This window comes from Heloderma suspectum, chromosome 1 (genome assembly GCF_057233095.1).
Source record: "Heloderma suspectum isolate Gila_16-S chromosome 1, 16-S_ref, whole genome shotgun sequence".
NCBI classification, from domain to species: domain Eukaryota; kingdom Metazoa; phylum Chordata; class Lepidosauria; order Squamata; family Helodermatidae; genus Heloderma; species Heloderma suspectum.
The window spans coordinates 69,155,017-69,176,058 of NC_139458.1; the positions used below are offsets into that span (position 1 = coordinate 69,155,017).

Genomic DNA, 21,042 nt, shown 5'->3' on the forward strand with positions numbered 1-21,042 from the left:
TGAGTTCCGGGGTACTTTGTAAGCACCCCCCCGCGCTGGGTTCGGACGACATGACAAACCATGGCCGACAGTGGTAATTATGTAGTGTGAAGAGCAGGAAAATAAACTAAGGTGGCTTATTTTCATTCCCCATCATGTGAATCCAGTCACGTCTGGAACTCTGCTTTACTGACTAGGATCTGAACTCACAACTAGTAAACTGGCATTAAACCAGTTCCCTGTTTCAGATATAAGGGACAACTATGGTTTAAAGAAGCCATGTTTGATGCACCAAAGCTAGTGCACTAGAGAAGAGCACAGACCTGACTATAATTCATCTCAGTAAACCAGAACTATTGCCATTAAGCCAGGATTGTTACATGCAAATTTGCCCAGTATGAATTAGGTATACATCTAGAAACAGCAAAATGGGAAGAAGCCTTTAATCATTAACTCTTGCTGAGAATATAGCTGCTGCTTCCCTAAGATTTCTCAGCTGTCCTCGGAGACTTCAGAAAGGCAGGTGGGCGTGCTTGGTTCCTTCCCCAGGAAAGAATATTCTAGCATAGGCCAAGGGAGACATGAGAAGGTGAAGGATCTGCAGTGCTTGAAGTGATTGCCTTTAAATGAATGAACATAGCAGGGCCTTACAGGTAGGTGTGAATTGTAGCCACTGGTAGATGCACATACGTGTAGCAGTGAGAGCGCAGGACAGGAAGGCCTGGCGTGCTATGGTCCATGGGGTCACGAAGAGTCGGACACGACTGAACAACAACAAGAAAGAAAAACGTACAACACACAGCATTCCCCAGTCTGCTTTGTTCTGTCTAAATATGCATAGGATTGCACCATAAAGCTACAATGTGCTAGGATTTGGGCCCCCAGCCCTTTGGCCCCACCTCCTTTGCCTTTAGGCCCACCACTGTACTACAGCCCCAGAGAACTTCTCCGAAATTGAATTTGGCTGTCAGGCTGAAAGAGGTTTCCCACCTCTGCCCTCCTAAAAAGTCAAAATGTACTTGGTGTTTGTTTGTATTCACAACCTGGGAACCTAATCATTCGTAAGTCTCAAATTATTTACACTGTAAGGGAAAAACTGCAGGCTAAAATTTCAGGGTCCCTGTGGATACCTAAGCCCACCTACTTTAACCAGCCTCAGTTTGGCCCTGACGTGGGGTTCCTTTGGGGACTAAGACCAGAGTGTTCACATTCATTCAGATTTACTTAAATTCTACAAATAAGGACTAAAACAACGATATAAGTTAAATGCATTTATTAAAGAAAGATAATGTTTTAACAAGCACACAAACCATCAGCGAGCAAAGCAGAGATAAAAGTAATATTTCTGGCAGCTCTATTTGGTTACCATTCATACAAGTTCTTTTTCCGGTAAAAGGGACCCTCTCCTAAAAGAGAGACCCGATCCCTTCCGTGTCCGAACTTAAATACCCCACTATCTTGATGTCCTCCCCTCTAATACATATTCCAAAAATTATATTTTCCATTGGAGTATGTCAGTTCATACGTGCATTTTCGTGACATATTTCCCAGCAATTCTGATGCATCTCGTTTACCCTGAAAATGTCTCAGTTTCCCATTTCTGCAGTCAAATGACTCTCCTTTTCCTAAAACCAGTTGGAACCAGATCTGTTCTTCACCCTCCAAATGTTCTGTGATAACTTACTTCGAGCCACCTCATCCTTAGAGATGTATGCAGCCTCATCTTACAGCATACATGATGTCAATTGATTCCCGTATCCTATTGCCCCTCTAAGCTCTGGCAAGCAACTGACATACCTATCTTCCTAGTTGCCCCAAGCATCATCCCTCTATAAGTGTCATTTCTTACCCCCTTAAACTTTTAAACTCCCCTTACCCAAATGTTAATGTAAAAAGTGTACCCAAATGTAAATTGCAAGGCCCAAGACAATTGTTACAACACTACTGGGCAGGCCAGTTAAATATGCCACAACCCAGCCATATACTGAAATAAGCCACCTTCTACTTGGCAGAGGCAGGCCTCAGAATCAATTATGCAAGCATGAGGTACATGGCACCATTGGCGCTAGTACAGATGACACGCTGAGGGTGCCCACAAATCTGTAGAGCAGATCTGTCAGTGCTGCACATTTAGAGCCTTCCTTCCTAGCCAGTTTTAGTGTGGCTGGCTGCTTGTTCAGTAACTCTGTTCCTTAATGCCTCTGTATAACCATTCCAATAAATTAAGTGTACAAAGGGGCTCATTAAACAGTTGTAATGATAGTTAACCTGTGGAGCAGAATTGCCTTGTGGGAGCCTTTCACTGCCTACTTATGTGCTTTAAAAATCTGTGTAATGATAAGAACTATTCTAGCTTCTTGGAAGCATAACATCAAATGGAATTCCACCATTTCCAATATACACACATTAAAATATCTCTTTATAATTATTTGGGCAAGGTCAGTATGTTTGAACGTGCCTGAACTGTGGGCCCTGCAAAATGCATATTGTGTTTGGATTTCTTTGCCTGAGGAAGCCACAGAACCCAGGTGCAATAATCATGCAAAAGTGGGGAGGAATCACATTTTCCCAGGAACAAAGCATTCTGGTTTGAGTGCTTAAACACGTGAAGTGCCGACAACAGCAGTAATTCTGTAAAAATAAAAATAATTTTAAAAAGTTGTCCAGATTCTACATGACGATGGTGCTGTTATTGTGCAAAATGAACAGAGAAAGGTCTTTGCAGACACGGTCTGAAACCACAGAATGTCCTTGGAACTGGAGACTAGTTAAAGGGGGCGCAAAATAGCTGTTGCACAATGAAGAGAGAAATCTCCCTTAGAGATTTCTATTGGGATTAATGCTTCCATAAATGAACGGGGATGGAACTGACCAAGTTGATTGAGAACATTTTATTCAGGACAATAAAATCCAAAGGAGGCTGAAGATCTCCAGACGTTTCTGTGTAGTCTGGGTGACTGGGAAAGGGAAAAGCAGATGGTATTCAATGACCTAGTTCACATGATCATGGTGGGTTGCTGTGGCTTGTTTAAGCCCTGGTGAGCTCTGGCATGTGCTGGGCAGTTTTTTAATATTCAAAAACTCAAAACAAAATTTACATCATATCAATAATTACAACCTCCAACAATATGGCTACAACAGCAACATTGCACAACAACAATGGATCCTAATGTTTATGATCTCACATTGTGAGTTCTTAAAAGGATAGAAGGATCAGGAGGGAGAGATCATAGGTTATAAAGTTAGTTACAGGAACCAAAGACTATCCTTTAATATGTATAAGACTATCCTTTAATATGTATAATTTTCTTTGGGCCATTATTTGAATGACTTGGGGCGCAATCCTATGGCTGCTAGTCAGCGGCTAGATGGCCATAGGACAGGTTGGTTCCCTGAGAACTGACCTCATAGGCAGCATGGACTGGCCCTGCACTCGGCACTAATAAGAAGAGTGGTAGCAGCGAAAACTGGGCTGTCCTGGGGGCAGGCTGGGGCGGGGAGGGTGGATGTGCCTTTCCGATGCTTCCTATGCATCGTCCGGCATCCGCCCCCCCCCCCCAACTTCCTGCATCTAGACAGCCGAAATCTAGCCACGAATGCAGGGCGGCTGAAGCACGGAGGGGACGATCCCTTCTGTGCTGCTCCTGCCCTGCATTGGATAGGCCACCTGTCCCGATAGGATTGCGCCCTTACCGTTTAAAATGTCAGGTTACCTAATCTACTTATTTATAGGACTGAGTCAGATCTTGTGTTTAAGAAGAAAGGCAAAACCAAACCTCCAGTTTAATAGTCATGTGATGTGAACATGAGGGCAATTTTTGCTGAAGAAAAATGAGCATGAATTTTTGCAATAGGAAATCTTGCTCACCAGCTGGGAAGATTTGACCCTGGGACTGCCAATTGTTGATCCCTGTTGTAATACAGGGATAATAATAATGTTAATAATAATAATATAATATAACATTATATAATAATGTTGTAATACTACAGCTTGTGTGCTTGAGCATACAACAGGAACATAGGAAGGAAGATATCCTAAATCAAGTCCAGTGAATGGTCCATCCAGGGCCGGTCCTACCATGAGGCAGGTTGAGGCAGTCACCTCAGGCTGCAGATTTTAGGTGTCATAAAAGGGTAGCAGATTATTAGTTATTTACTTTGTTATTATTGTATTTCTACTGCCAGGGATGGAAAGAGGTGCTTATGGGATGTTCTGCCTCATGTACCAAAATAAGTTGGCTGGCTTTGGATATTATGAACTGTGGGTGGGGGTGCTATTTGCTGCTCTGCCTCAGGCAGCAAAATGTCTTGGGCCAGCCTTGGGCCCATCTAGTTCAGCACTGTCTACACTGATTGGTAGTGGCTCTCCAATGTTTCAGATGGGAAACTTAATCCAGCCCTACCTGGAGAAACCAGAAAAGGCATGGGCCTTTTGCATACAGAGATGTATTCTACCACTGAGCTACAGCCTTTCCCCAGGGTAAGTTCAAATTGTAAGACCGTAGAAGCAAACTGCTGGGATGTGCTTCTGTGGTTTTATAATCTGCCCTTCTGTATTATTTTCTGAACTCTATGCTATATAGCAGCGGCCCCCAACCTTTTTGGCGCCAGGGACCAGTCTTGTGGAAGACAATTTTTCCACGGACCGGGGCGGGGGGGGGGGGATGATTTCGCTGGAGGATTTCTGGCCGCTGGGACGCAAATGGCATCCGCGTAGTGGACACCATTTGCATCCCTATTCTTTGCAGTAATCGGCTACGTAAAGATTTATGTAGTCTATTACTTGAAGAACAGGGACGCAAATGGCATCTGCTATGCAGATGCCATTTGCGTCCCAGTGGCTGGAAGTCTGCCAGCGGCCGGAGCCGGCCAGCAGCTCTGTGGACTTGCTGCGCAGCAGAGCCGGCTGGGGCCAGCGAGGATTCCGGGGGGGGGACACACGAATCGCCTCCCCTCCCCACGGATCCCCCGCTGACCCAAGGTGCGGGGGTTTCACACACCCCTGTGGCCTGGGGGTTGGGGACCCCTGATTTATTGCATACTCATGACTGGCCACTCATGGAAGCTTGCGGGTCCTTTACATCAGCGGTCCCCAGCCTTTTTGGCACCAGGGACCGGTCTCATGGAAGACAATTTTTCAACGGACCGCGGGGGGATGGTTTTGCTGGTGGACTTCCGGCCGCTGGGATGCAAATGGCGTCCGCATAGTGGACGCCATTTGCGTCCCTATTCTTTTCAGTAATTGGCTACATAAAGCCTTACGTAGCCTATTACTCGAAGAACAGGGATGCAAATGGCGTCTGCTATGCGGACACCACTTGCGTCCCCGCGGCCGGAAGTCCACCAGTGGCCGGAGCCGGCCGGCAGCTCTGCGGACTCACTGCGGAGTGAAGCCAGCCGGGGCTGGCAAGGATTCCGGGGGAGGGGGGGAGGGACAGATCGCCTCCCCCCTGCGGACCTAAGGTAAGGGGGTTTTGCACACCCCTACTGCGGCCCGGTTGCTAACAGGCCATGGCCCGGTACTGGTCCGCAGCCCAGGGGTTGGGGACCCCTGCTATATAGTACATAAACAAAAGGTTCTTGCACCAACACATGTAGTGTGGTGATCTTTGTGGGGGAGGAACAGCATGGTGACAAACTGCATCAAGGTAAGTATAGACTAGAGAATGTCTACTTATTAAATCCACTTATGGGAGAAAATCCATCATTATCACTAAGAAACAGAAAGGGTATGGATACATCATGCATAAGAATTTCAGATCAGGGAATACCTTGAGTGAATGCGTAGAAGAGTGCTCGAATGCTAGACATCCAAAATGCCTTTTAGACACAATTTAATAACTACAAAATACTGTTTCTACATTTTCTATCAAAGAATGCCCCTTTTCCTGTGATTTCCAGAGGGACAGCCTTGTTACTCTGTTGCAACAAAAACAACAAAGAGTCATGTGGCACCTTAAAAACTAACAAATTTATTATGGCATAAAGCTGTCCACGGCTGCAGTCCAGTCCAGTTAATCAGCTTCCATAATAAATGTGTAAGGATGCAAATCTAAGCATGTTTCGACAGAAAAAAGACCTACAATTCCCAGCATGCCCCAGCCAGGGAATTGTAGGACTTTTTTCTGTCTAAAAATGCATAGGGTTGTGCCCTTAGTCTTTAAGGCTGCAGTCCTATAGCTATTTCCCCGAGAGTAAGCCTCGTTTAACTCAATGGGAGTTAAAATGAATATCATGTAGGATTATGTTCTATGCAGCAGTTTCCTGTGTCACAGAAAGTTACCCTCGTTGTAAGGGTCATTGTGAGTATCTGAGTGTGTGTGTCATGTATGAGAATGGGCATATGAATGTGGTTATGTGTGCGAGGTGGAACATGTAAGGATGTGGTGTGGCTTCTAAATCCGATTTCCACCACCAAGACCATCACTTGCAGTATTATATTGATCCGTTGAAGGTTCTACTAGGAGAAATCCGTACAACTTTTTCATTCCAATTTTCCACATTTGAGAAAGAACAATTGTGTACTTACAAAGAGTAACCCTAATCACCCAAGTCTGACCTAAGAAAAACCTTCTCTTGTTTTTTGTAAAGATTTTTTTTATAGGCGCTAAAGCATTTACAAAATAAACTCTTTGGACTCTAGGATTCAAAGAGAGCTGCCTGTAACCAGTTAATTAACCACAACTGCTGGTGGAGAGAAAGAAGAAGCATGTACATATTAAATAATTTGTCCACTTGGCAAATAAACACTAGGAACATCAATATGATATTGACATTCAGCTAAATAATTATCGTTTTAAGGAAAAAAAATTACGACGAGGATGGGATTCGAACCCACGCGTGCAGAGCACAATGGATTAGCAGTCCATCGCCTTAACCACTCGGCCACCTCGTCACAGAAGCTTACTTTCTCTCCAAGCCTACAAGGAACTGTTCCAGCCAAATTCCTTTCTCTTATTACTGGTTTGTTTGTGTGACTACGCAATCGCTTCTAAACATTAACTGCATAATATGTGCTACAAGTTTATGTACTGATAAACAATAACCGGTCCGAGATCCCTCGGATTGTTTTCTCTCGTCTTTGCTATCCCTCTCCCTGTGATTAGTTCAGAGGCGGAGCAGGACTGGCCGATTGGAGGCGGCCATGTTGTACGGAAAAAGGACGCTGCCATGATGTACTGTACAGAGAGCAGCGTTCAGGCGCTTCTCCGCCGTACTTGGCGGGCGAGGCGCATGCGCGCGGCCTGGCGGTTAGTTTGAATCCAGTGGCAGAGGCGGCCGCCTTAGTGGGCAGGGACGACGGAGAAGGGCGGGCGGGGCTGTCCTCCTCCGTCTCAGCTGTGGGCTGCGGGGGGAAGCTCTGACCGAGAGCGGGAACAGAGTCCGTTCCTCGGTGCCGGATCTGCGGCGCCCTGCCCGACCAGGTGAGGCGGATCGCACAGCCGGGGCGGGGTGAGGCTGGCCTGCGGGAGCTTTCCCCTCACGGTTCTGGCTCCCGTGCTTGGGGCCCTGAAGGGGTTCATACCGCGACTGCTGCACCCTCCTGGGCAGGACCCCTCTTCGCCTCCGGGCTAACCACCCCACCGCGTTCGCCCTCGGCCTTCTCGTGCTTCGGCTTTGCAGCCCCTTCTTGTGCAGGTTGACTAGGGAGTAGCTCCCCCGTATTCAGCGGGGCTTACTTCCAAGTAGGCGAGTGCCCAGGATGGTGGCCTCCGCCCTCCGCGGCGCTGTTCGTGAGGGCCCCGCTCTCGCCCGCTGTCTCCTCCGCTACCCCTCCCTTCTCTCTTCGTTGTCGCTATTTGCCCCGAGGCCAGTCTTTCAGCTAAAATTGTGTTGGAGAGCGAGGCCAGACAGCCGCAGTTTCTCCGCGTCTCCCGCCCGACACTGTCGTGAACTCGCGCCTTGACCGCTCAGTCTATTGCACGTTTCCTCGTCGGTAGTTAAGTCCCATTGAATTCAGTGGGCCTTTCTCCCTTCTAAAGTTCTGCTGCTATCCTGTTGGAAGGACAGTCGCTGGGTTTCGAGATCTAATTCCGCAGACTGTGGTTGTTGTTGTTCAGTCGTGTCCGACTCTTCGTGGCCCCATGGACCATAGCACGCCAGGCCTTCCTGTCCTGCGCTCTCTCCCGGAGCGTGCTCAAGTTCATATTCATTGCATCCGTGATGCTATCTAGCCATCTCATCCTCTGCCGTCCCCTTCTCCTTTTGCCTTCAGTCTTTCCCAGCATCAGGGTCTTTTCCAGGGAGTTTTCTCTTCGCATTAGGTGGCCAAAATATTGGAGCTTCAGCTTCAGTATCTGTCCTTCCAATGAGCACTCAGGGTTGATTTTCTTTAGGATGGACTGATATGACCTCCTTGCAGTCCAGGGCACTCGTAAGAGTCTTCTCCAGCACCACAGTTCGAAAGCATCAATTCTTCGGCGCTCAGCCTTCCTTATAGTCCAGCTCTCACAGCCATACCTTACTACTGGGAAAACCATAGCTTTGATTATATGAACCTTTGTCGGCAAGGTGATGTCTCTGCTTCTTACTACGCTGTCTAGGTTTGCCATAGCTTTCCTCCCAAGGAGCAAGCGTCTTTTAATTTCATGGCTGCAGTCACCGTCTGCAGTGATCTTGGAGCCCAAGAAAATAAAATCTGTCACTGCTTCCATTTCTTCCCCTTCTATATGCCAGGAAGTGATGGGGCCAGATGCCATGATCTTCGTTTTTTGAATGTTGAGTTTCAAACCAGCTTTTGCACTCTCCTCTTTCACCCTCCACAAGAGGCTCTTGAGATCCTCTTTGCTTTCTGCCATTAGGGTGGTATCGTCTGCATATCGGAGGTTGTTGATAATTCTCCCAGCAATCTTAATTCCGACCTGTGATTCATCCAAGCCGGCATTTCTCATGATGTACTCTGCATATAAGTTAAATAAGCAGGGTGACAATATGCAGCCTTGTCGTACCCCTTTCCCAATTTTGAACCACTCGGTTATTCCATGTCTGGTTCTTACTGTTGCTTCTTGACCCTCGTACAGGTTTCTCAGGAGACAGGTAAGGTGGTCTGGTACTCCCATCACTTTAAGAATTTGCCACAGTTTGTTGTGATCCACACAATCAAAGGCTTTAGCGTAGTCAATGAAGCAGAAATAGACGTTTTTCTGGAATTCTCTTGCTTTCTCCATGATCCAGCGAATGTTAGCAATTTGATCTCTAGTTCCTCTGCCTCTTCGAAACCCAGCTTGTACTTCCGGTAGTTCTCGGTTCGCATACTGCTGAAGCCTAGCTTGTAGGATTTTGAGCATCACCTTGCTGGCATGTGAAATGAGCGCAATTGTGCGGTAGTTTGAACACTCTTTGGCGTTGCCCTTCTTTGGAATTGGAATGTAAACTGACCTTTTCCAGTCTTGCGGCCACTGTTGAGTGTTCCAAATGTGTTGGCGTATTGAGTGCAGCACTTTAACAGCATCATCTTTTAGGATTTTAAATAGCTCAGCTGGAATACTGTCATCTCCGCTAGCTTTGTTGTTAGTCATGCTTCCTAAGGCCCACTTGACTTCACTCTCGAGGATGTCCGGCTCAAGTTCAGTGACCGCACTGTCATGGCTATCAGGGACATTCAGATCTTTTCTGTATAGTTCTTCTGTGTATTCTTTCCACCTCTTCTTAATCTCATCTGCTTCTGTTAGGTCCCTGCCTTCTTTGTCCTTTATCATGCCCGTCTTTGCACAAAACGTTCCCTTGAGATCTCCGATTTTCTTGAAGAGATCTCTAGTCTTTCCCATTCTGTTGTTTTCCTCGATTTCTTGGCATTGCTCATTTAAGAAGGCCTTCTTGTCTCTCCTTGCTATTCTCTGGAACTCTGCATTCAGTTGGATATACCTTCCCCTTTCTCCCTTGCTTTTCACTTCCCTTCTTTCCTCAGCTACTTGTAAAGCCTCATCAGACAGCCACTTGGCTTTCTTGCATTTCTTTTTCTTTGGGATGGATTTCGTTGCTGCCTCCTGAACAATGTTACGGACCTCCGTCCATAGTTCCTCATGCACTCTGTCTATCAGGTCTAATCCCTTAAATCTATTCCTCACCTCCACTGTATATTCATCAGGGATATGATTTAGGTCATACCTGAATGGTTTAGTGGCTTTCCCTGTGTTCTTCAATTTAAGCCGAAATTTTGCAAGAAGCAGCTCATGATCTGAGCCACAGTCAGCTCCAGGTCTTGTTTTTACTGACTGTATAGAGCTTCTCCATCTTTGGCTGCAAAGGACATAATCAGTCTGATTTCGATATTGACCATCTGGTGATGTCCATGTGTAGAGTCGTCTCTTGTGCTGTTGGAAAAGAGTGTTTGCTGTGATCAGCGTGTTCTCTTGGCAAAACTCTATTAGCTTTTGTCCTGCTTCATTTTGTATACCAAGGCCATGCCTGCCTGTTATCCCGGTGATTTCTTGACTTCCTTCTTTAGCATTCCAATCTCCTATGATGAAGAGGACATCTTTTTGGGTGTTAGTTCTAGAAGGTGTTGTAGGTCTTCATAGAACTGATCAACCTCAGCTTCTTCGGCCTCAGTGGTTGGGGCATAGACTTGAATTACTGTGATGTTGAATGGTTTGCCTTGGATTCGTACAGAGATCATTCTATCGTTTTTGAGATTGTACCCCAGTACTGCTTTTCCCACCCTTTTGTTGACTATGAGTGCTACTCCATTTCTTCTAAGGGATTCTTGCCCACAGTAGTAGATATGATGGCCACCTGAATTCAATTCACCCATGCCTGTCCATTTTAGTTCGCTGATTCCCAAGATGTCGATGTTCAGTCTTGCCATCTCATGTTTGACCACCTCCAGCTTACCTTGATTCATTGATCTGACATTCCAGGTTCCTAAACAATATTGTTCTTTACAGCATTGGATTTTCTTTTCACCACCAGACACATCCACAGCTGAGTGTCCTTTCGGCTTTGGCCCAGCCGCTTCACTCTTTCTGGCGCTACTTGGAAATTCCCTCTGCTCTTCCCCAGTAGTATATTGGACACCTTCCGCCCTTAGGGGCTCATCTTTTATATCATATCTTTTAGCCTTGTGTTACATTCCATGGGGTTTTCTTGGCAAGAATACTGGAGTGGGTTGCCATTTCCTTCTCCAGTGGACCACATTTTGTCAGAACTCTCTGCCATGACCTGTCCGTCTTGGGTGGCCCTGCACAGCATAGCTTATGGCTTCACTGAGTTACGCAAGCCCCTTCACCACAACAAGGCAGTGATCCATGACAGACTGTGGTGCTTAGATTGTATCCAATAGTAGTCCTACTTAGAGTAGAGCCATTGAAATGAATGGGACTTAAATTAGACCGGCGTCCCCAACTTGGTGTCCTCCAGACTACAGCTCCCATCTTCCTCCCAGCCAGCATGGTCAATGGCTATGCTGGGTGGGGATGATAGGAGTTCTAGTCCAACACATCTGGAGGGCACCAGGTTGGGGAAGGCTGAGTTAAACATTGGACACAACCCATTGGATACAAACCCATAAATTACATTATGTTTTATAGAGAGATAAGGAACACTTTCAAACATATGCTACCTGATCATTTGAGGAAGAAGAAAACGTATCATGTTTCCCCAGAAACTGTGAGAGGGGTTACCTAACATTTTATTATTTTTATTTCCATTGTTTCTGCCCCAAAGAACCCCAAGGCAGCTAGTTGTACTATGGCTTCACAGGTTTTGAAAGACTAATGTCACTATTTTTGCAGGAAACCAGAGTCTTCCAAAATGGACAGGGTTTATTCTGAAACAAGTGAGGAAAAGTAAGTTGAGCTTCCAGCAGAGGCCTTTTCTATGTTGGCAGTTTATTTTTGTTTTTTATTATGTGGCTTTACATTCTGATTACTACCTGTATATCACCTAGTGTGTCAGAAAACTTGAAGTGGTTTTAAGCAAATTGTATGTTATCTGTGACATCACTGAATGTAATTCAGCATAGTGTTTAGTTTCAGAAAAGAATAAGCCATGGGTTAAACTTGGGATTGTTTAACCCAAGAACAGCCCCAAGTGCTCTTGTTTGGATGACACAGAAACAACCTTTGAGGGATGTTAAAGCAAACAGGAAGCAGCTCACATGTGTCTCAGGAGTGGTGCACATCCCCGCAATTCATGGGTTAATTAACCCACAATTTGCCACCAGATGCCACTGTGAAACAGGGTCCTTGTGCAAGTAGAGTTGAAGAGGAATGGGATTTTGGCTTTCATGCTGAGTTCTCCTTTTGCTTTTTTTAGAGACCTCACAGATGTCACATATAAAAGAAGAATTTCCTCAGTAAGTGTAAACTGTGAATAAGATCTACATATTTACTCCTTGTAAAATCAGGTGGTAGTCATCCTGACTATGTTTACTTGTATAAAGAGAAAATGTAGTGTAATTTTCTGAAGGGGACGTTACAACATCTATTTGACAAATTCATGGAGAATAAGGTTAGCAATGCTTACTAGTCACTATGGCGATATGCTACCTCCTGTATCAGAGGCACTATGGCTCTGTATACCAGTTATTGGGGAACACAAGTGGGAGGATGCTATTGCACTCATGTTCTACTTGTGGGTTTCCCACAGGCAGCTGGTTGGTTACTGTGAATAGAATGGTGGACTACATGGACATTGATCTGATCCAGCATGACTCTTCTTGTGTTATGGATGTCCTTCAGTCTTGCTCATATGAAAATAATAACAGAAATACTGCATTTGTGTTATGCCAGAAATAGAAGACCTTGATAATTATATATGTCTTGTCTGCTTTTCTCCGATCTTGGGATTTTGTTTGCCTGACCTGCTAGCTAGGACCGTATTTCAGTGTGAAATAGTCAGAATATTCCATTCAGCAACCAAGACATTATAAAGTGCCTTTCTTTGCAATGGTAGCCAGAAAAACCTGACAGTTTTGTGAAGCTGAATGCATTCAGCTTGATCTAAAACTTCGTATTGTGTGTCAGCTCTACCAATAACTGGCTTTTTAAATTCAGAATTCCAAGCTGTTGTGTTGAACTATATTGAATACATATGCCAGGCTTCCTGCTTTATGAGCTATGGTTTAAATCAAAGATACACTTCTTAAACAATCTGTAGACTTAACATGGACTATTATCTAGTGGGACCATGGTGCAAAGGCAAGGGAAGAATGCTTAGCCTCAGCCAGATATTTTCCTGGAGTTCTTGCTACTGCAGCTCTACGGCCAACAAGACAAGCTACTGTTTAGTTTTAAGTGTTTTGTCATGTTAGTTATGGAAAAGAATGCCACAACAGTGAACAAAGTTCATTTCCATACATACCAATGGTTTCTTTTGATCACAAGCATAGCAAACATTTTTGCTTAGCCCTGGTACATTCTGCTTCTCAGCTGAAGTGTGTTCATCTGTCTTTGACTTGCAATGTTCAGACTGTGATTCTTAATTATTAATTATAGGGATATGGTATGACTGAATATCTTGGGCCACAATCCAGAGAGCTGCTTTAAGTGCATGCCTGCAAAGTATGCACTACACAAACTTTTTTGTATGTTTTGAACAGCAGAATTTGCACTACAAACTTCTTTTTGAAATTAGCTTGCCATGTAGTCTGAAGTGATGCCTTGGGGCAATGAGGAGTCTCCTGGTAGAAAAAGAGCAAACAGTGAAACTAATAATGTGGTTCTCTGGATTGTGATTTTCATTTGTAGGGTAAAATTATCTACTATACATGATTATTAAAACATAAGGGTTTTTTCAGTTGCTTTTTTTGTTGGTGCTACAGAAATTATTTTCTCAACTGTGCATATTTCCTTTTTAGATTTTAAAAGTTCCCCGAACTCCTCTTCGTGACCTAGGGAGTGGAAATGAATTAAGCCAGGTAAACTTCCAGTCTAGGTGTTTTACAAATGAGGCCTGTTACCAATCTGTGTCAACGGCCACAACTTCCCACTGGATTTTAAAAAAAATAAATTGTAATTATATAAGAAGGCAAATAACTTCTTGGCGTATTTACAAAGAAGCAATCCCAACTAAAATCAGTGGGACATACTTGCATGTAAGTGTATTTGGGAACGGGTTACAACAGTTCAGGAATATATAAGGTTTATTTCATACTACTACTTAGATTTCTTATTCTACTTCAGGCAGTGTTCCTTAAGCTATATTTTGCATCTTAATTGTATCAGAAAGGTGTAACTTTTTCATGAAGAAGCAAGGTTCTTAGATTGACGATCTTAAAAATTATTTTGCCATTTCGCTTGGGAAATAGCCCCGTTAGTTGGTTGTGGGCTACATCTCCAGTGTTCCATCTCCAGCACTAGCATGGATCATACGTATAGATTTTTTGCAGTTTATTATGTTCAGGTATCATGGATACATAGCTCTAATAAGTTATTTTCCAGTGTTACACATGATATCAGACATCCTAGTTGGAAACTTTCATATAAAACAGAACTTGCTGCCTATGAATTTCATTTCTGTGTTGTACATTCAGGACTGCAATATTGAGAAACGTCAGAAAAACTCTAGGCGTGTTAGTTTTGCAGATACCATAAGGTGAGTTTTTTCTTGAAATTGCACATCTATATATTCATTGTTGAATGCAAAGAAATCATCCAGCATGTGATAAACAAGCTAATAAAAAGAATCTTGTATGGTTATCTGTAGCTAAATTCTTTTTCAAGTAACTAAGTGCCTATGGACTGTGATTTCACTTGCACCTATATCAAAATGGCTGGATGGTCCCATTTCTAAAATAAGATTCTGATCTCTTTTTGGAATAAAATTGCTTTTATACTAAGGTGCAATCTTATTGTGTTGATCTTCACCTCTCTGTCCTCTTGCCCTGCATTTTGCACTGGATGGGCTTTTTTGCTGGTCTAGCTGGGGTGCTTTGGAGGAGAAGGGAAGAAGGCTGGAGAACCCTCAGGATGACTCACATCCTGGCCAGTCTGGTCTCCCCCTGCCCCCCAAAAACATGCCCTTCTCCGAAGCTGAGTTCCCAGTCTCTGAAAGCAGCTGGGCAGTTCTTTCTGCACTAGCAGCAAAGGGGAGAAAGGTCAGAGCTATGTTTCCCCTCTCCAAGGTCAGATCTGGGAATCCGAAGTATCCTATGGCCCCTCAGTCACTGTCTAGGGGTCATAGGATTGCTCCCTCTGTGGGTGTGATTCTTCTAGTACATATAGTGTAGCAGTCCTTGTGCAGTTGGCTAGTAATATTAGAACTATATTCTTGGGAACGTGTGCTGTTTCCTGACAACATGATAAGGATTAAGGATACTGTATATGTGTCATATTAAATGGGTGTTTCATCACTGTTCTTTCATTTTTGTTATGTTATAAAAACAAACCCCCATATCCATGATGAGCTTGGAACTGAAATATCATAGGTAATCTTTCATATTTGCACCACCTTGCCTCCATTGTAAAATTAGGAAATTCATTAATTAGATTCCTCCAAGAAAATTCTGGATTAAAATATTAAATTCCAAACTCACCTGTACATTCCAAATTCTGTAAGACCTATATCTAGAATAAATAATTAAATCTTACTCTAAGATGGCATCTGATTTTGGAAGGAATTTAAATATGTTTAGTTAAACAGGTAATCCAGGGTTGCCTACATACCGGTAACACATTTTAAGTGAAGCTCTGAACCTCAGCATATACCACAGAGTGCTATCATAATAGGAAATTGGGTGAACATGTATGCATGTGTATAGGACAGCTAAGCAGTGGGTATGGGCTGTTTGGGTCCTGGTCTATGACAAAATGAAAAATATTTTTTGCTGCACAACAGATTTTTCTAGGCTAGTAAAATTGTCATTGTGTGTATCTGTTTTAGGGTTTTCCCACCAGATCCTCAAACCATTGAGGAATTAAACCATGCGGGTGAGAATCTCTGTTTATGTTCTTAGTTGACTAGGGATGATAAAAGAAGTCTTATTATATTCATGACTATTGCCACAAATGTTCATCGAAATGCTGATGTTTCATCTCAGTGTTTGTTTGTTTTTTTAATTTAATTTTAGGAACAGCAAGGGACCAAGACCCATTTAATGAGTAAGTTTGAAATGAATAACCTAATGTAACAAAATACTCAGTTTAAAATGCCCCCAGCCCTGTTTTTCAGCTGTATAATAGTATCACCAATATTGACTGCTTAAAGTAATGCTTTCTAAAATTCTGATAAATAAGGCACCTTTGTATGAATTGAAAGCTGGAATTCGCTTCACTCTTGCACCCCAAAAGGGATTTTTTTTCTACAATGCGTAAGCTGGCAATAGGCAGCCTCCTTTAAGGGCATATAATTCTGCTGAATCTAGAGTGATTGGATCATTGTATCTATTTCTTTTGCTCATGACACTTCATTGTGCTTCCCAGTACACAGTTTATAAATTATTGGTTTAACGAAGGGATCTACTGCATAAGAAGCTTACATGCAATTGGAGTTCGAAGGGTGATTTCAGTGATAGGACATTTCCATATGTATTGACATTCTTAACAGTATATCTTTATTTGTTATTCGGACTCCAGGTTTCATGGGTACATGGGTCTAATTTTAGCACTTGCAACTTTCTGTTAATGCTTTTTGCTTAGCTAATCTTTGATATAAATTAAATGTTGTGTTGTTTTTTTAAGAAATGAAGAGCCAGAAGTACACTGTGAGATCACAGGTAAGTATGAAAGTAACAAATCTTTGCATATTCAAAACTTCATTGATATCTGTGAGTTGGGTTAGAGTCTGTTAAACAATTTCTATGTAATTTGTTTGGTTTTATAAGAAGATAATTACTGTTGTTCAGTCGTTCAGTCGTGTCCGACTCTTCGTGACCCCATGGACCATAGCACGCCAGGCCTTCCTGTCCTGCACTCTCTCCCGGAGTTTGCTCAAGTTCATATTCATTGCATCGGTGATGCTATCTAGCCATCTCATCCTCTGCCGTCCCCTTCTCCTTTTGCCTTCAGTCTTTCCAAGCATCAGGGTCTTTTCCAGACAGTTTTCTCTTCGCATTAGGTGGCCAAAATATTTGAGCTTCAGCTTCAGTATTTGTCCTTCCAATGAGCACTCAGGGTTGATTTCCTTTAGTATGGACTGATTTGACCTCCTTGCAGTCCAGGGGACTCGTAAGAGTCTTCTCCAGCACCACAGTTCGAAAGCATCAATTCTTCGGCGCTCAGCCTTCCTTATAGTCCAGCTCTCACAGCCATACCTTACTACTGGGAAAACCATAGCTTTGATTAGATGGACCTTTGTCGGCAAGGTGATGTCTCTGCTTCTTACTATGCTGTCTAGGTTGGCCATAGCTTTCCTCCCAAGGAGCAAGCGTCTTTTAATTTCATGGCTACAGTCACCGTCTGCGGTGATCTTGGAGCTCAAGAAAGTAAAATCTGTCACTGCTTCCATTTCTTCCCCTTCTATATGCCAGGAAGTGATGGGGCCAGATGCCATGATCTTCGTTTTTTGAATGTTGAGTTTCAAACCAGCTTTTGCACTCTCGTCTTTCACCCTCCACAAGAGGCTCTTGAGATCCTCTTCGCTTTCTGCCATTAGGGTGGTATCGTCTGCATATCGGAGGTTGTTGATAATTCTCCCAGCAATCTTAATTCCGACCTGTGATTCATCCAAGCCGGTATTTCTCATGATATACTCTGTATATAAGTTAAATAAGCAGGGTGACAATATGCAGCCTTGTCGTACTCCTTTCCCAATTTTGAACCAATCGGTTGTTCCATGTCCGGTTCTTACTGTTGCTTCTTGACCCTCGTACAGGTTTCTCAGGAGACAGGTAAGGTGGTCTGGTACTCCCATCACTTTAAGAATTTGCCACAGTTTGTTGTGATCCACACAATCAAAGGCTTTAGCGTAGTCAATGAAGCAGAAATAGACGTTTTTCTGGAATTCTCTTGCTTTCTCCATGATGCAGCGAATGTTGGCGATTTGATCTCTAGTTCCTCTGCCTCTTCTAAACCCAGCTTGTACTTCCGGTAGTTCTCGATTCACATACTGCTGAAGCCTAGCTTGTAGGATTTTGAGCATCACCTTGCTGGCATGTGAAATGAGCGCAATTGTGCGGTAGTTTGAACACTCTTTGGCGTTGCCCTTCTTTGAAATTGGAATGTAAACTGACCTTTTCCAGTCTTGTGGCCACTGTTGAGTGTTCCAAATTTGTTGGCATATTGAATGCAGCACTTTAACAGCGTCATCTTTTAGGATTTTAAATAGCTCAGCTGGAATACTGTCATCTCCGCTGGCTTTGTTGTTAGTAATGCTTCCTAAGGCCCACTTGACTTCACTTTCTAGGATGTCCGGCTCAAGTTCAGTGACCGCACTATCATGGCTATCAGGGACATTCAGATCTTTCCTGTATAGTTCTTCTGTGTATTCTTTCCACCTCTTCTTAATCTCATCTGCTTCTGTTAGGTCCCTGCCTTCTTTGTCCTTGATCATGCCCGTCTTTGCACAAAACGTTCCCTTGAGATCTCCAATTTTCTTGAAGAGATCTCTAGTCTTTCCCATTCTGTTTTCCTCGATTTCTTTGCATTGTTCATTTAAGAAGGCCTTCTTGTCTCTCCTTGCTATTCTCTGGAACTCTGCATTCAGTTGGATATATCTTCCCCTTTCTCCCTTGCTTTTCGCTTCCCTTCTTTCCTCAGCTACTTGTAAAGCCTCATCAGACAGCCACTTGGCTTTCTTGCATTTCTTTTTCTTTGGGATGGATTTCGTTGCTGCCTCCTGAACAATGTTACGGACCTCCATCCATAGTTCCTCAGGCACTCTGTCTATCAGGTCTAATCCCTGAAATCTATTCCTCACCTCCACTGTGTATTCATAAGGGATATGATTTAGGTCATACCGGAATGGTTTAGTGGTTTTCCCTACATTCTTCAATTTAAGCCGAAATTTTGCAAGAAGCAGCTCATGATCTGAGCCACAGTCAGCTCCAGGTCTTGTTTTTACTGACTGTATAGAGCTTCTCCATCTTTGGCTGCAAAGGACATAATCAATCTGATTTCGATATTGACCATCTGGTGATGTCCATGTGTAGAGTCGCCTCTTGTGCTGTTGGAAAAGAGTGTTTGCTGTGATCAGCGTGTTCTCTTGGCAAAACTCTATTAGCCTTTGTCCTGCTTCATTTTGTACACCAAGGCCATGCCTGCCTGTTATCCCGGTGATTTCTTGACTTCCTACTTTAGCATTCCAATCCCCTATGATGAAGGGGACATATTTTTTTGGTGTTAGTTCTAGAAGGTGTTGTAGGTCTTCATAGAACCGATCAACCTCAGCTTCTTCGGCCTCAGTGGTTGGGGCATAGACTTGAATTACTGTGATGTTGAATGGTTTGCCTTGGATTCGTACGGAGATCATTCTATCGTTTTTAAGATTGTACCCCAGTACTGCTTTTCCCACCCTTTTGTTGACTATGAGTGCTGCTCCATTTCTTCTAAGGGATTCTTACCCACAGTAGTAGATATGATGGTCACCTGAATTAAATTTGCCCATGCCTGTCCATTTTAGTTCGCTGATTCCCAAGATGTCGATGTTCAGTCTTGCCATCTCATGTTTGACCACCTCCAGCTTACCTTGATTCATTGATCTGACATTCCAGGTTCCTAAACAATATTGTTCTTTACAGCATTGGATTTTCTTTTCACCACCAGACACATCCACAGCTGAGTGTCCTTTCGGCTTTGGCCCAGCCGCTTCACTCTTTCTGGCGCTACTTGGAAATTCCCTCTGCTCTTCCCCAGTAGTATATTGGACACCTTCCGACCTGAGGGTCTCATCTTCCGGTGTCATCTCTTTTAGCCTTGTGTTACATTCCATGGGGTTTTCTTGGCAAGAATACTGGAGTGGGTTGCCATTTCCTTCTCCAGTGGACCACATTTTGTCAGAACTCTCTGCCATGACCTGTCCGTCTTGGGTGGCCCTGCACGGCATAGCTTATGGCTTGACTGAGTTACGCAAGCCCCTTCGCCACAACAAGGCAGTGATCCATGAAGGGGAAGATAATTACTTCTATTAGTATCAAGATAATTTCTACTAGATACTAATAGAGTGTATTGAGCTTGTGGCAGTGAATCCTAATTGGCTCAGGTTATGTGGTGACATAGAGAGCTTGATTGCTCAGAGGACTAAACAGTTTGCAGTCCAGATTCTGTGAAGGAGGATACCACTGTCAGTTAGGTTCGGTTTTAAAATTTACATAGGCAGGCTGGGGATGAGGAGAAAGTCCTGAGACGTAGGGAAAAATCCAACACATGTCTTCCTTAGAATACACCCATTGATATAAATTCCCCTTCTGGATGTGAGGGGCTATGCACTATTGGCAGAAAAGAAATAGGAAGGAAGAATCCAAGGGACTTGGTGTTACTAGATCTAGAGTCTGACAAAAGAATTCTGTGGTTTGTGGCTCCTACTGTCATTGTAGTTCAGTGACCTAGCAACGCTTTTGCTACAAAAGCCAAGAAGTAGTGTTCATGGTAGGGCTGGAAGTCATGTATTGATTTGAACTAACCAGCTAATCCTTTGGCTGCAGACTTCTCGTTTCAGTTTGGTTCTGTTAAAAGCTGCATGCTGTGCTGACCAGAAATAAACATTTATCATTTTTATCTTTCTTAAAAGGAATGAATACTTTACTTCATGCTCCCATCCAGACACCTTCGCAACAAATGGAGGTAATAATACAAGGCTTTCTTTCATTGACATAATCTAGGATATCAATTTGTGTACTACGTAATAGAATAGTAAAGAAGATAAGACTACCAGAACACGTCCTCAAAAGGAAGTTACTGCATCTTCCATATACATGTCAGCTGGAGGACAAGAACTTTGTGAAACTGGTAGCAAATTCCTTTCAGAGTTGTTCACTGGCTTCTGTAATGCTGTAGGATCTTATTTAAATGGGCCATGGACATAGTGACCTGGTTTGCACAATCACTGTGGCTTAAACCGATGGGCTGTTGTTGGGTTATTTGAGGGTTGCTTAACCCTCAAACAAGTCATGCCGCCCAGATTCCAACAACGCAACAAGCTGTGCCCAGGAAGTGATTATTCAAATTGCGCCCAGCATGTACCATGGCT

At 43.7% G+C, this 21,042-nt stretch overlaps 1 protein-coding gene and 1 non-coding gene across 2 annotated transcripts in view; one reads left to right on the plus strand and one right to left on the minus strand.

Annotated features, from left to right (window-relative positions):
* Positions 1-6,792: 6,792 nt before the first annotated feature.
* TRNAS-GCU (transfer RNA serine (anticodon GCU)) lies at positions 6,793-6,874 on the minus strand. The gene has a single exon. It is a non-coding gene; the product is annotated as a tRNA-Ser (tRNA).
* Positions 6,875-7,109: 235 nt separating this feature from the next.
* The window catches only part of KNL1 (kinetochore scaffold 1), a 45,521-nt gene continuing 31,588 nt past the window's right edge, over positions 7,110-21,042 (plus strand). The window contains exons 1-9 of the mRNA XM_084845429.1: positions 7,110-7,403; positions 11,712-11,765; positions 12,235-12,274; positions 13,778-13,837; positions 14,453-14,514; positions 15,802-15,848; positions 15,989-16,019; positions 16,599-16,633; positions 20,584-20,636. Coding sequence (XP_084701555.1) covers positions 11,731-11,765; positions 12,235-12,274; positions 13,778-13,837; positions 14,453-14,514; positions 15,802-15,848; positions 15,989-16,019; positions 16,599-16,633; positions 20,584-20,636 — 363 coding nt within the window. The 5' untranslated portion in view covers positions 7,110-7,403; positions 11,712-11,730. The remainder of the gene's footprint in view (positions 7,404-11,711; positions 11,766-12,234; positions 12,275-13,777; positions 13,838-14,452; positions 14,515-15,801; positions 15,849-15,988; positions 16,020-16,598; positions 16,634-20,583; positions 20,637-21,042) is intronic.